At 45.9% G+C, this 15,045-nt stretch overlaps 1 protein-coding gene across 3 annotated transcripts in view; it reads left to right on the top strand.

Annotated features, from left to right (window-relative positions):
• The window catches only part of GRB2 (growth factor receptor bound protein 2), a 72,982-nt gene extending 58,330 nt beyond the window's left edge, over positions 1-14,652 (top strand). For all 3 annotated transcript variants that reach the window (XM_032429399.1, XM_032429401.1, XM_032429400.1), the window contains 4 exons: positions 2,405-2,502; positions 8,539-8,661; positions 11,568-11,736; positions 12,517-14,652. In XM_032429399.1, coding sequence (XP_032285290.1) covers positions 2,405-2,502; positions 8,539-8,661; positions 11,568-11,736; positions 12,517-12,702 — 576 coding nt within the window. In that variant the 3' untranslated portion in view covers positions 12,703-14,652. The remainder of the gene's footprint in view (positions 1-2,404; positions 2,503-8,538; positions 8,662-11,567; positions 11,737-12,516) is intronic.
• The last annotated feature ends 393 nt before the right edge of the window (positions 14,653-15,045 follow it).

The raw sequence follows: 15,045 nt of genomic DNA, 5'->3' as shown, positions 1-15,045 counted from the left end.
TTTTTTTCCCCCCCCAGAGCTCTCTATTCACATTTATTAGCTCTTGCGGGATTTGCCACTTTAGCCAATGTGAACCATTTTCAACTTAAGACCATCACAATCCGAAAATGCATTTAAGAGTGCCTGGGTGGCTCAGTCGGCTGAGTGTCCAACTCTTGGTTTCAGCTTGGGCTATGATCTCGGAATTGTGGGATCAGGCCCCCACATTGGAGCATGGAGTCTGCTTGGGATTCTCTGCCTCTCCCTTACCCCCCAAATAAGTAAATAAATAAAATCTTAAAAAAAAAATAAAGAAAATGCCTTTAATATACCCCTAACCAACCTATGAAACACCATAGCTTAACCTAGTCTACCTTAAATGTTCTCAGGACACTTAAAGTAACCTCCACTTAGGCAAAATCATCTTTACACAAAGCCTATTTCATAAATAAAGTATAGACTGTCTCACATAATTTACTGCATACTGTACTTTAAGTGAAAACCAGAGTGGCTGTGTGGGGGCAGGATGGCAGTCAGTGCATTAGTTATGGACCCACACAATTACGTGGCTGACTGGGAGCTTCAGCTGCCCGACATCATGAGAGAGAATAGGACAGTGTATTGCTAGCCCAGGGAACTATCAAAATTCAAAATTTGAAGTACAGTTTCTACTGAATGCCTATCACTTTTATACCATCATAAAGTCAAAGAATCATAAGTTGAACCATTGCAAGTCAGGGCCGTCTGTACCTACACGACACGCACTCTGATGAAACAGTCCAGGTTCTGATCTGGTAATGAGTCCAGCCTTATTCGGCATCTTGAATAAATCATTTTGTAAAGAATTTTACCAACTTTCCTGGGGGCGCCTGGCTGGCTAAGTGAGAAGAACATGTGATTCTTGATCTTTCGGTCATGAGTTCAAGCCCCATGTTGGGTGTAGAGATTACTAAAAAAAAAAATAAACTTTAAAAAAAAAAAAAGGAATTTTACCAGCTTTCTTGCAGAACTTTGTTGCATAGTATAGATTAACTGCCAACTGTACTGGTCCGTCTCCACTTTCTTGTGTTCAGCATTTTGGAGTTGGGCCCATATTTCTTTTTCTTTTTCTTTTTTTTTAAGATTTTATTTATTTATTTGACAGAGACCCAGCGAGAGAGGGAACACAAGCAGGGGGAGTGGGAGAGGGAGAAGCAGGCTTTCCGCAGAGCAGGGAGCCCGATGCGGGGCTCGATCCCAGGACCCTGGGACCATAACCTGAGCCGAAGGTGGACGCTTAACAACTGAGCCACCCAGGCACCCCTGGGCTCATATTTCTATTTCCTCTCTTAAGTCACCAATTTTTAAAATGCCTCTGCCCGGGGCACCTGGGTGGCTCAGTTGGTTGAGCGTCCCGACTCTTGATTTCAGCTCAGGTCATGATCTCAGGGTTGTGAGATCGAGCCCCTCATTGGGCTCTGCACTGGACCTGGAGCCTGCTTAAAATTCTCTATCTTTCCTTCTCCCTCTGCCCCTCCCCTCCCGAAATAATAAAAAATAAAAATAATAAAATGCCTTCTGTCCTTTGCCTTCTGTTAGAAATCTAGAATTCAGAGGTGGCTTTTCTACCAAACCTGTTTTGCTCCTTGTACTGCTCTGCGGCATCCTGGCCTAGCCCATTCTTGTAACGAGGAGCAGTCTGGGATCTGTAAATCTGTGTGTGATCCACTAGCTCATAACCTTGGGTAGTCGTGTCACGTTTGTAGAGAATGTTTTCAGTCTGGAGAATGCAGTGTTACAGTTTTATGGTCTCTGTATCTTCCCCCTGAATTGGGCTAGTGGTTGTGCTTCCAGCATTCCCTAACTCAAACACATTGTGGCCTTGAGGGTGAGTAGAGTAGGACTTGCCATGCTTTTTCATTAAAATATGTTTTGTGTATGAGGACACGTGGACAGATGGTGCATGCAAGCAGCAGCCTGACACACCTGTTCGGTGGCTGACCCGGGACTGGATCCCTGTGATCCTGAAGATGGGCCAGAGAAGCTCTGGAGAAGTCTAGTAGCTCTCTTCCGGAGAGCAGGCTTATTTAGTCCCTTCATTCTCCAGCATCAGTGCTTGCTGTTTTCCCAAATCTCCTCTCCCACACTGTTCATTTCACCTGCCATGCTCCTGTCTGCTTTCCTACTGATGGGTTAGTGCTAGATGTTCAGGGGTCAGACCCTGGTTTTCCGAGACCATTTCTTTTACTTTTTAATTTTAACTGTAAGAGTTGATGTGCTGGTTGTTTGAAGTCACGTGAAGTCTTGCATCCATGTAACTGATCATACTTCAGATAATGCCTTTTACAAACGAAAATGGCAACATAATTGTCTTAGTGGCTACCTTTTTAAGAGTGTGAAAAGGAAATGATTTGATTTTTTCCCCCCTTGTCTTAATTCTTTCTAGGTTTTGAATGAAGAATGTGATCAGAACTGGTACAAGGCAGAACTCAATGGGAAAGATGGCTTCATTCCCAAGAATTACATAGAAATGAAACCACATCCGTAAGTTGGACTCTACTGGTCTTCCAGGAGTCAGACCCATCTGCTTATTTCAAATAATGTTTTTATTTTATTTTATGTTTTTAAAATTGAGATCCTTGGGATAGTTGTCATACCTTTTACTCTATCTTCCCAGAGAATTAACAAAGCATGTTGATTTTGCATGTTAATAGTAGGATATAATAATAGTGCACGCCCAGCACAGAGCCCGCTGCGGGGCTCAGTCTCAGGACCCTGTGGTCATGACCTGAGCCGAAATCAAGAGTCAGACGCTTAACCAACTGAGCCACACAGGTGCCCCAGTAGTACATGTTTTAGATTGATAATGGTTGCTGTTGATATTTAATGAAGCAGTTGTTTCACTTAAAACAATAGTTTATATACTATTACATAATAATAGTACATGTTTTGGATTGATAATACCTGTCCGTGATCTTCAAATAATAAAACTCTAGAAATGTCGTTCCCTGATTCTTTTTCATAAAACCCCTGAGGCCAGATCTGTTTCATAATTCTCCATTTTTTGAGTCTTAGAAAGTGTACTTACCACATAGTTTTGTTGATATGTTTGATTGCCCAATAAGACTGTTATCTTATTAATCTTTGTATCCCCAGAGCACAGTGCTTGGCAATATAATAGGTTCTCAATAAATGCTTATTATAATTACTATCCTTGCCTACCACTTAGTGTTCCCACTTCAGAGAATTCAAAATAATCTCCTACCCCAGGCTGTTGAGAGCAGTGAACTTTTCTCTTTTTTTTTTCCCCTCCCTCGGAACATCCCCTCCCCCACCCAGTTTATATTGATATGCGACAGACATGGTGGGACCACTCTCCTCCCACCCTCACCCATGACCTCCTTCGCTGGCCCTGCTCCTCCTTCAGAAGCAGTCCCTTCCATCCTGTGTACATCAGGGGGAACTGAGGCTCAGTGCTCAGGCTGGAATGTCATTGAGACACAGAGGAGCAGCAGTTTCTGTCTACTTAATTTAACACAAATGATAAGTAAGACCTTTAGATGACTTGACCCACCTCAAGTGGCAGCCCATTTGTCCCTCTCCTTCATTGTCACTCCTCTAATGTGTGCCTGTCATTTCTTTTCCCCCCCGAGCCACCAGAACAGAGATCTTAACCACATCTTATACACAGAGTTCAAAGGGGCCTTCGATCATCTAGTTCATTCCTCTTTATCTTAAAAATTAGGAAAGTTTCTGGTATTTTTATTTCAATGCCAATAATTTATGAATTTGGTTCTCATTATAAAAGACAGTGTAGAGGGACCCCTGGGTGGCTCAGTCGTTAAGCGTCTGCCTCGGCTCAGGTCATGATCCCAGGGTCCTGGGATTGAGCCCTGCATCGGGCTCCCTGCTCCACGGGAGGCCTGCTTCTCCCTCTCCCACTCCCCCTGCTTGTGTTCCCTCTCTGGCTGTGTCTCTCTCTGTCAAATAAATAAATAAAATCTTAAAAAAAAAAAAAAAAGTGTAGAAAACCACAGAGCAATATAGGAGTTTCTCCCCACATACATACCCCTTTTGGAGGTAACCACCACTGGCAATTAAATGTAAGCCAAATGCTATCTTTTTTTTTTTAAGTAGGCATAAAAAAAATCTTCAAAGGTGTATGTGGCAGGGACTCCTGGACCCCCGTCAGTGAATTGATAATGCCCTTCATTTGAAGTCCCTGTAACATTAGATTAGGGGTTCACACACAGCCATGCCCAGGTTACTAAAATGTAGGCACACATGGTAATAACCAAGAAACTCCAAAAGATGAACACAAGACTAGTACAGATGTCCTGGGAAGTATATACTAATCACAGCTTTGCATTCTTGTAGCCATTTAGTGTCCATGTTTGCTTTGGGGACTGTGTAGGCTTTTCATGGACAGCATCACGGAATGCACTGCACGGGGAGAAGCAGTTGGGTAGTGGTTACTGGGAGTGGGAGCTGCTCTTTGGATCATACAGTGGGTCCTCCCTCTGTCCATATAAGCCAGATATTCTGTATACATCTATTCCTTCAATCTATCCTCAAAATAGATGAAGCGTTGGCTAAACTATATGTAAAGGACCAGATAATAAATATTTTAGACTTTGAGGACCATATGCAATCTCTGTCATTTCACATATTCTTTTGAATTTTTTAAAATAACCCTTTAAGGGGCGCCTGGGTGGCTCAGTCTATTAAGTGGCTGCCTTCGGCTTGGGTCATGACCCTGGAGTCCCGGGATCAAGCCCCATGTTGGGCTCCCTGCTCAGCAGGGAGTCTGCTTCTCCCTCTCCCTCTGCTCTTCTCCCCGCTCGCGTTCTCTGTCTTGCTCACTATTTCTCAAATAAATAAATCTTTTTAAAAAAATAAATAAAGTAACCCTTTAAAAATTTGTAAATATCTTAGATTGTGGCCCGTACAAAAACTGAGCATATTTGGGCTGAGGGCCATAGTTTGCTGGTTTCTGCACTCGATCCAGTGATAATGGAAATCAACTTCAATTCCTTTTCATTTTCGTATTTCCAGGCTAAAAGGGGATTCAGCAGAACATCACACTGTAATTTTTATATTAAATAAAATGCCTATGGCTCTATATCCTTGTTTTCCTTCGGATTGTTTGAAATGACATAGGCCTTTTGAATCTGACTGTTGAGAAAAGACAGGAAAGGCCTCCTTCCTCAGAAAGCACAGGTTATTGCCCCAGTTGCCCGATTGCTGGGTTAGCCCTCGAGGAAGACTCCTTGTCCTGCCTCGTCCTCTTTAAAGGTCCACTCTAAAGAACTCTGGAATAATAATTGATTGGGAAGCATCCAGGAGAGCCTCCATGGTGGTGGTTTTTGCAGAGTCTAGCTGAAAGGCAGGGAGTGCTCCCCCGCTGCACGCTCTGAAACAGGAAACCATATTGCTGAAGAGACCATGGCCGTGGGCCTGCGGAGTGGTTGGCCTTGCGGGCACACGTCGTGTTCCGGGACTGCTCTATGCCTGGACATCCATAAGTACAGGGTCTGTGTCCCTCCCATAGCGGTGGGAGAGCACAGAGCACCAAGCCCCCCTTCCCTCTCCCCTCTCTCCTTCCTCTCCCCCCACCTTCAGTTTTTGTTAGGAAGAGGAAAGTCTCCAATGGAGTACGACCTAATACGGCTTTTGAGGTAACAAATTAAACACAGACTAGGAAGCGATTATCGGCTAGTGTTGCAACACAGATGATTGTGCGTACTGGAGGTGGGTCCATATATGTGCTTTTCACACTGAGTGCGTATAGATGGAAGCCTATGAAATGTAGTGAAGAATTAAATTGGAAAATGAGCCACCTCCTCTGGTTAGCTTTGTCCTTTGCTAAAGATGTTAAAAATTTTGACTGTAGCCATGTAGTTACACCTAAATATCACTGTTTAAATGTCTTAACAGAGAGTGATAGCTATTCTTCATATGGTGCAATATCCCTTATGTTTTGGGACATCCTCGAGAAAAAGAGGGACAGAATTTAGTAAAAATGGAAACAGATATAAAAGAAGTCTTTATTTAATAAAATGGTCTCCAGCTGTCTATTTTTCAATCTGGGTGCTTATAATGGGTATGTTTACTTTGTAAAAATTCCAATTTAGAGTACTTTATTTCACTGCAGTTTATCATTTTTCACTGAGAATTAAATTGAGTCCATCTCAAGCTGGGGGCCAGAAAACATGCAGCCGTACCTGTATGTGCGCATCAGATGCGAAGGCCTGAAATCCGAGCAGAGCTGCTAGCACTTGGCTGCCTCTGGGGAGCTTGAGGGGAAGTCTTTATTTTTACTTCACGAACATCTAGGCTATTTCTTTAATTCATATTCATTATTTTAAAACAGGGGAAAAGAAAGGAAAATACCTGCTTGGTGGGAAGATCTTGGGGACTTGGGAGGAAAAGAGAGTGGCTGTTGGGTGACTTTACCCCACCCCAGACCGATGCTTATTGCCTGCAAGTGCATCACAAACTTGAAAGCACTAGAGATTAAAATAGAAAATATTTCAGTGGTCTTAGTATAGTCAGCTGTCCTTTCATTGTTGGAGATGATTCTGTTGTATTAATATGTAATTTCTCTTGTGTGGCCTGACTTCCAGGCACTGGAGGGCTTACACTTGGGTTATTTCTAGAAGCTGGATCCTAGCAGCTATTCAGCAGCCTGGCATTGTAGTACTCAAAGTGAGAAAGACACAACAAGCTAGATTTAAGAACGTTTAATGATTAATTAATGGCAGCTTCTGATCGGATCTTCCTAGCAGCTCACATCTTTCTGTATGAGGGTTTTGGGGTTTGTTTGTTTGTTTTTTTTTTAAGATTTATTGAGTTGATTCAGAAAGAGAATGTGCAGGGTGGGGGCGGGCAGACTCCCTGCTGAGCACAGAGCCAGATGCAGGGACTCTAGGGCTCAATCTCATGACCCTGAGATCATGATCACAACCTGAGCTGAAACCAAGAGGTGGACACTTAACTGACTGAGCCACCCAGGCGCCCCATGTTTGAATTTTAGTAAAGTCTATTATTTTAGAGATTCCTTGCAATGTAGTTGCTTGTAAGATAGATATGTAAGTTAGATTTATTACTTTAATGGACTGTTTGGTACCTTTGTTATTATAGTTTGCATATATAATGAATGTTAGTTACCATGTAAAGAGTCTGATGAAGCACATAGGTTTTTTTTTTTTTAAGATTTTATTTATGGGGCACCTGGGTGGCTCAGTCGTTAAGCGTCTGCCTTCGGCTCAGGTCATGGTCCCAGGGTCCTGGGATCAAGCCCCGCATCAGGCTCCCTGCTCCGCGGGAAGCCTGCTTCTCCCTCTCCCACTCCCCCTGCTTGTGTTCCCTCTCTCGCTGTGTCTCTCTCTGTCAAATAAATAAAATCTTTAAAAAAAAAAAGATTTTATTTGAGACAGAGCTCATGAGAGAGAGAGAGCACGAGAGGGTGGTGTAGGGAAAGGGAAAAGCAGACTCTTCTTCTGAGCAGGGAGCCTGATGTAGGGCTTGATCTCAGGACCCTGGGATCTTGACCTGAGCCGAAGGCAGACACTTAAGCGAGCCACCCAGGTGCCCCAGATAGGTCTTATTAGCTATAAGTAATATTATTGCTTTTTAAAAATAATAACACTTAAAGACAGATTTGAAAAGAGAATATTGTTTTCACAATTGACCCATCCTAATGAGTAATGGTTTTCATGTGAAATAGGCAGCTATGACTTGAAGCTTTTTTCACTGCTCCTGCTCTTCCTCTCCCCCACCTCCTCCCCCTCCCCTTCCTCCTCCACAGGCCACTTGCACCCATAGTTTTGTGTGAATTCACCCACTTTTTCTTGTGGCCAAGGTGAATTAGCATTGGGAGCAGAGGACTCCATAACATATCCCAAATGAAAAACTGAATCTTGCAACTAGCTGCCTCTGCATAGGATAAATGAGGATGTTCCTGCCGGCTCCTGGAAGCGGACTCTGAGCAGTGATGGCAGGAGAGGCCTCTGAGAGGAGTGACTGCCTTTGTGGTGGTAGCAGCTGCTCTCGCAGAGCCTGCACCTCTTCACCCTGGGCTTTTACAAGCAGTAGCCCTGGCTCCAGTTTCTGGGCCTTCCAGTTTCCTACCTCCATTGCCCTTAATCCCCCTGTAGCCAAGCTTCAACCTTGTCAATGGCTGGGAGACGAGGCCTGTCCCCTTACGTGGTTCTGCCGGTGCTTCATATTGATAGACCTGGGCTTTCCCCAGGGCCCTGAGTCAGTAGGGAGCCCGGTGGGCTTTGGCCCAGGAGGCCCACCTTTAAGTGTCTTCCTCTTTAGGAAGAGTGGCCCATGATCGTGCCTTATGAGTCACTTTCTGGAGAGTAGGGTAGGGGAAAGTCACTTGAAGGGAGATGGTCCGAGTCTCAAGGGAGAAGCTGACTGAACGGCTCTGTGAGGCATGTTGACACTGGAGGGTAAAGAGGGAGGCCCCTTCCTTTGGCAAGGAGTGTTCTGTTACTCACATTTCGGAGGCTGGATATCCCGTCTCTGTGTGGGGAAGCAGATGTTGACTGGCTTGTCTTCCTTCCTTAGGTGGTTTTTTGGCAAAATCCCCAGAGCCAAGGCAGAAGAAATGCTTAGCAAACAGCGGCATGACGGGGCGTTTCTTATCCGAGAGAGTGAGAGTGCCCCGGGGGACTTCTCCCTGTCCGTCAAGTAAGTACTTCCCGCCCTGGTCCCTGGGGCCTCTCCCTGCTGGTCAGAATTGTGAAGCCACAGGCCGGCTGTCTGGCTGCACACACCAAAGGTTGCCAACTGGTAGAGGTTTAGCCTAAACAGTATTTTACCAAAGCAGAATATTTTACATTAAAATAGTCATTTCTGGCTCCTCTTCAAAATCAGTTCTACCAGTACTGAGTTTAGATTCCCGCATGGTGACAGTCTTCAGCTGGTGAGTAGCGGCCTGGTTTCCCTACTCCCCACCCCTCCTCTGTGCCCTGCGTGCACACAGCTCTTTCCTTGTTTGCCCTTGGTGGGATCCCTTTCGCGCGCCCTGTGGACGTGACTGGTCACCCTGTCAGCCACTTTGTGCACCTTTACCAGATGTCTAGCTTAAATCCTCCCAACACCATCCTAGGCCTCTTAATTTAACTTTAAATGGTTACCACAAGGGTTTGGGGGTGCTTTGCTTTCCCCAGTGAGAAAATGTGAAGAAGAGCTGGTAAGCAGGGAATGGGGAAGGCAGGGAGTTTGACCACCCTCGGAATTGTGGAGAACATAAGTTGGAACTTTGAGGATTTCAAGCAAATCATTTCTCATCTGTGAAATAAGGATTTTTAATCAAATTGTCATTTCCATATGTGTTTTGACTCAGTCCTTCTAGTTAATATATTACCACAGGAACCCCTCCCCTGGGAATCTTAGAAAGCACTCCATCATTTATATGACAGCATGATTAGGTTAAAAACTCAGATCACTAGGTGTTATATGTAAGTGATGAATCACGAAATTCTGCTCCTGAAACTAATATTATGCTATATATTAACTAACTAGAATTTAAATAAAAAGTTGAAGGGGGGGAACTCAGATCAGTGTTATTATAGATTACATTGATTATTGTTAAATGAAGACCATAAAATAGTTTATTTGCCATTTACACACAATGTAAAGATTTTTCAGTTTTCAAAATTAATTGAATATCTTGTTTCATTGTAGGACCAGTATAGGTTTTTTGAAATGTAGATTTAAGCTTAATTTTTGTGTTCTTTTTCTCAGTGAAGGTATGGGAGGTGGTTTCAGGCCATATTCACAACGCTGCAGATATGTGTCCGGTATGAGTGAGTTTTTTAGTCCCAGGATGAAAAAGTCAAACTGGATCTAATTATTATCTTCTAACAAGGACTTTTTTTTTTTAATAGACTTCATTTTTTATAGCAGTTGTAGGCTCACAGCAAAACTGCGTGGCAGGTTACAGAGGTTACCTCCCCACCCCCACCCCCCAACAGCGGCTTTCTGATGCACTCGGTTAAACACATGTGAGTGAGGGTCTGAGGAGGAGCATCTTGAGATGCAATTCTTCATGCTTCTTTGATAACTTGTGTCTCATCATCTGTTTTCCTTACATTTTATACTGACCTGAGTAGAAAACAGTCTAGAACGAGGAGTACAAGCAGTTACTCACAGGTTAATTGAGCGATGGCCAAAGCCACCGCGGCGGGTGGCGTGCAGTGGGGAGGCCTTGATTACTACCAATCACTGCGCACGCTCATGTGGTAGCTGCTGGCAAGCTCCCAGACCATTCCGTTTTATCAAATAAAAACTTTAAAGAGTTTAAACTTTAAAGAGTTTAAAGCATTTATTGTTTCAGAAACAAAATTTGAAAGAGATGTCATCACCGCCGTTAACAACACAAACACCTTCTCAAAGGAGGTTCAAGAATCCACAGTCTCTAAAAGGTTTCTCTAGTTTGGAGATGTGAGTCAGTAATGGAAAACACCGTGGCAGTTAACAGGTCACTGTCTGGGACCCTGTACACCTTATGGAAACCATCCGCATCGTGCCCGTGGGAGTGGGCTTCTGTGCAGCCAGAAGCGTGGCTTGAATGTGCCCTCCTTCCTCACTGCACACACGGATTCTCATGAAAAAGCAACACCGGTTCTGAATACTTGGGATCTCCTACTGGAAGCCCAGTGCTGCCACCTACTGGGTTGTTTTTAAGAAGTTTGTCATTTCCTTCCCCCTTTAAGACTGGAGAGGAGAGACCGTGTCCTTCATTTACAGATCTTCATAGAATGCCGTTGGAGGGCTGGCCTCTGGTGTCCGTGCTCAGGACCCAGCAGTGAGCAGGACAGGCAGAGCCTTGCTGGGCTGGTGACACAGCCACATAGCACTGTGGTCGGGGGTGGTCAGCTCCCAGTTGAACTCCTGCTTCTGCGGGCCAGTGTACGGAGAGGCATGTTACCCGGTGATCAAGAAACCTGGGCACTGGGTACCTTGGCCTCTTGTATTTATTGGCCCACGATGTTCCGTTCTGAGACCTTTTCGCCCATGAGTAGAACTAAAATCCCTGAATGGAAAACATGATCTATACTCCCAGTTACAGGGGAGTTGTTGAAAGTATGTTCTAGTCCCTCCTCTCTCACCTTCCTCTCCCACCTCTTGTAGTCTTTAAATATCATGTAAGGCTTTAACGGGGGTTTTTGTTTGTTTGGAATTTTTGGTTTTTGCTTGGAAAGTTAATGAAGTCACACTCTTCCCTGAATAAGGCTCTGTTTGATTTGGTACAGTGCAGGGCACGTGGAGACACGCCATAGGTTAGGACATTATTTTACAAACATCTTCAGAATTAACCTGATGGACGGGGTTTCCCTCTCTGACAAGGATTCTTCCTGTTGTCACTGGTAATCATCAGTCCACTGGAGGGATCTCAGGGGCACTCAGTGTCCTAACTCCAGCCAGGGAGTCATGTTGTGCTGCAGTCCGGGGCCCCTCAGGCTGTGAGAAGTGTTGCCAGAATACTAGTTCTCATAAGACGCCTCCTTGATTTGGTGGGCATGTGGCCCCCAGGTAGCCGGGACAGAGCCCCCTGACCTGTTCTCGTGTGTGTTCTCTGCCCTCCCCAGGTTCGGAAATGATGTGCAGCACTTCAAGGTGCTCCGAGATGGAGCTGGAAAGTATTTCCTCTGGGTGGTGAAATTCAATTCTCTGAATGAGCTGGTAGATTATCACAGATCTACATCTGTCTCCAGAAACCAGCAGATATTCCTCCGGGACATAGAACAGGTGCCACAGGTAAGCCTCATAAGAGAGATTGGGATCATTTTTAGCAATTAAGAATAGCTCCTCAGGCAGACAAGTACCTTTTCAAAGGATTCCTTCTGGGGCTTCTGTGCTCATTATTCAAAATATTACGTGTAGTTTGAAACAAAATGGTTTTGCCTTTCCCAGAGGCTGCCTTTCTGAGGCGGTGTGTTGCCAGTTACCACCTATGTCTCTGAAGGAAAATGGTCTTTAACACTCTCCGATACTGTATTCCTGGAAGCAAGTAAGGAGGAAAACCTTGCTTGTGAGGGAGTGGAGTCCACACTCATTCCTGTCTTCCTGTGCCTAAAGCCCCAGGCCTGTGTTAGGGGGAGCTCCACCTTATTTTAGTCAAGCTCTTGACCTTTTGACTCTGTAAAACCTTAAGGACTTTATAAGCAATAAACCGATGGGAACTGAAGCCTTTTCAAAGCTTAGGGTTGTAAACCGGAGCTTGACTGCTGTTTCCTGAGTTCCTTTCCTGACAAGCAGCACTTGCTTCCGTGGTGTGGCACCCCGGCCGCCATGGCGGGATGTGCCCTCGCACGTTCTAGCCTGTTGTGAGCCCTGGTGAACGTACCCTGCTCCCACATAGAGTAGACCTAGAACCTGGAAGGATAAATGAGTGGGGGGCAGAAATGGAAGGTTGTCTCGGGAAACATGTAGGAGTCGGCACACGTCTGTCGTGCCCTTGTGACTAGTGCTGCCCGGCAGGGGGCTGGCCATGAGCAGAGACCCAGCGGGTGTTCTCTCCCTGCCCCTCTTCTGCAGCAACCGACGTACGTCCAGGCCCTCTTTGACTTTGATCCCCAGGAGGATGGAGAGCTGGGATTCCGTCGGGGAGACTTTATCCACGTCATGGATAACTCAGACCCCAACTGGTGGAAAGGGGCCTGCCACGGGCAGACCGGCATGTTTCCCCGCAATTACGTCACCCCTGTGAACCGGAACGTCTAAGAATTAAGAAGAGATTATTTAAAGAAAGTGAAAAATTTAAAACACATACAAAAGAATTAAACCCACGAGCTGCCTTAACAGCAGCCCGTGAGGGAGCTCAGAACACCTGGCTGGGTCACCTGGTGACCCTCTCACTTTGGTTGGAACTTTGGGGGGGGGAGGGGGCGTTGGATATAAAAATGCCAAAACTTACCTATAAATTAAGAAAAGAGTTTTTATTACAAATTTTCACCGCTGCTCCTGTTTCTCCTTTGTCCTCTTTTTCATCCTTTTCCTCTTCTGTCCATCAGTGCATGACGTCTAATACTACATATAGTCCTAGCTGATGCCAATAATAAAAGAAAAGAAACCAAGCGGGCTGGTATTTTCTCTATGCAAAATGTCTGTTGTAGTCGGAGTGACTGCAGGAAGGACAGCCGTGGCCGTGTTCCTCATGCACACACAGAGGAGAGGGCAGGCGGCCGGCAGCCCTTGCTGGTCAGCTTCTGCCAAATGGGGGCAGCCCCCGGCCGCCAGCGTCTTGTGACAAAGTTGAAAATGGAGCGGGGACAAAAGGAAGGACTGTTACCCCTCATGGCTTCCTGAGAAAAGTCAAGCTAAAAACCTTTGTCTCTTTTCTACATTGTTTTCCCTTCCAAATGGTATTATTGAGCATGTTGATTTTTCATAGTGCCTTTTTCCTTATTTCAAGAGTTGCTTATGAGTGGTGTTTTTTTATTTGTTTTAAAATAAGTTAAAGACAGTCCAGAGCTTTTTTAGCCAATTTGTCTCCTACTCTGTGTAAATAGTCCTCCCCTGGGGGGAGGGGAGAGCGGGGTAGAGCCGCAGAGAAAGCTCAGGTGGAGGGGGTGGCCATTCTGCCTGTTCTCAGCCACGAGTCTTTAAGGTTCAGCTTTAATATTTGTCAGCCCTCTGGAGTCCGCTGTGGCTGCCCCAGGGGAGCAGTGCTGCCAGCTGCTGGGGAAGGACGAGACGGTCCAGCTCTTCCCACCTCGGACTGGATCTGGCTGGGGGTGGGGGGTCAGAGTCCTTGACCTTGCGATCCTGGCTGTTGTCTGCCCCTCCTCAGCTCCAGAGCCCCCCAGAGAAAACACCCTGGAGCCAGCAAGTTTCAAACACAGGAAAGCCCGAGGAACTTCAGCTGTCGCTCTGTGGCTGTATCGGGTTGTATACTGTGTCCCCACACCGGGGTGGAAAATGGGAGCTTTCGTTTTTCTTGCTCTGAAAATCAGAGGTATCTGTTCATGGCTTTCATCTGCTGTGTCCCCTGCCTGACCTGCCCAGGTGAGCACTAGGGCAGCCTTCGAGAAGCAGCTGGGTTTTTGTGTCTCTGTTCCCAGTGGGCCATGTCTATAGCCGCTCCGCCCTTCCCCCCCAAGGAAATGTCTCAGTGAAGCAGGGACAGTTGGGGAAGGATGAGTGGGAAATGTAGGAAGGCCCAGGGCATTGCAGAGCTCTCTCTGTCCGCCTTGTCAGCTGCTTGTCCCTCGTAGTGATGTGCCTGTGAACTTTCTCCACCCGATCCCCTGCCCGCAACAAACACGGGGCTGCCCGGGAGTCGGTGATGGCCTTTGGGTTCTGAAGTGGTCGGTTGGAGTCTCCCCTGGACTCTGGTTATGGAGCCGGACTCAGCCTGGAGTACTCAGAGGCCCCGGAGGCAGCTGCTCTTCTGGACAGAGCACCCACCCCCTCGCTCCCTTTCTGGTAGCTTCTTTCCTCGGTGATGATAAAAGGAATCTCCGGCATTCTACACCTGGACCATTTGATTGTTTTATTTTGGAATTGGTGTATATCATGAAGCCTTGCTAAACTAAGTTTTGTGTGTATATATTTAAAAAAAAAAATCAGTGTTTAAATAAAAAGACCTATGTACTTAATCCTTTAACTCTGCAGATAGCATTTGGTAGGTAGTGATTAACTGTGAATAATAAACATACAATGAATTCTTCACTCTGTATCTTTTCTCTTTTCTCCCCCCCCCCCCTCGCCTTACTTAAAATAAAAACCTAAAAGCCATGTCAGGTGTTAGGACTCCTGTGTCCTATTTTCCGACTCGCCTAGCTCCTTGGGGGTGCATGTGGGTCTTGCTGGGCCCCAGGAGTCGTGATTGCGCACACGCAGCAGCTCGTCAGGATCCCTGGGGGGCTTGTTCACAGTGTGGATGCCCCCGCCCTCAGGTGCTGCGAGATGGTGGTTAAGGACAGACAGGCAGGCCTGGTGCTTCTGACAGAAGCCATAGGCCGCACTTTGGAAACTCTGGTCTAGACCTAGAGCATGGCTTGCTTGGTTCTCATCCCCTCCCTCCCTCCCCCCTCCCCCCCTTAAAGGACAGAAGCCCAGAAT

Source organism: Phoca vitulina, unplaced genomic scaffold, assembly GCF_004348235.1.
Source record: "Phoca vitulina isolate PV1807 unplaced genomic scaffold, GSC_HSeal_1.0 scaffold41, whole genome shotgun sequence".
Lineage (NCBI taxonomy): Eukaryota > Metazoa > Chordata > Mammalia > Carnivora > Phocidae > Phoca > Phoca vitulina.
The sequence above is the reverse complement of the archived record's forward strand: the minus strand, read 5'-3'. Positions and strand labels throughout refer to the sequence as shown.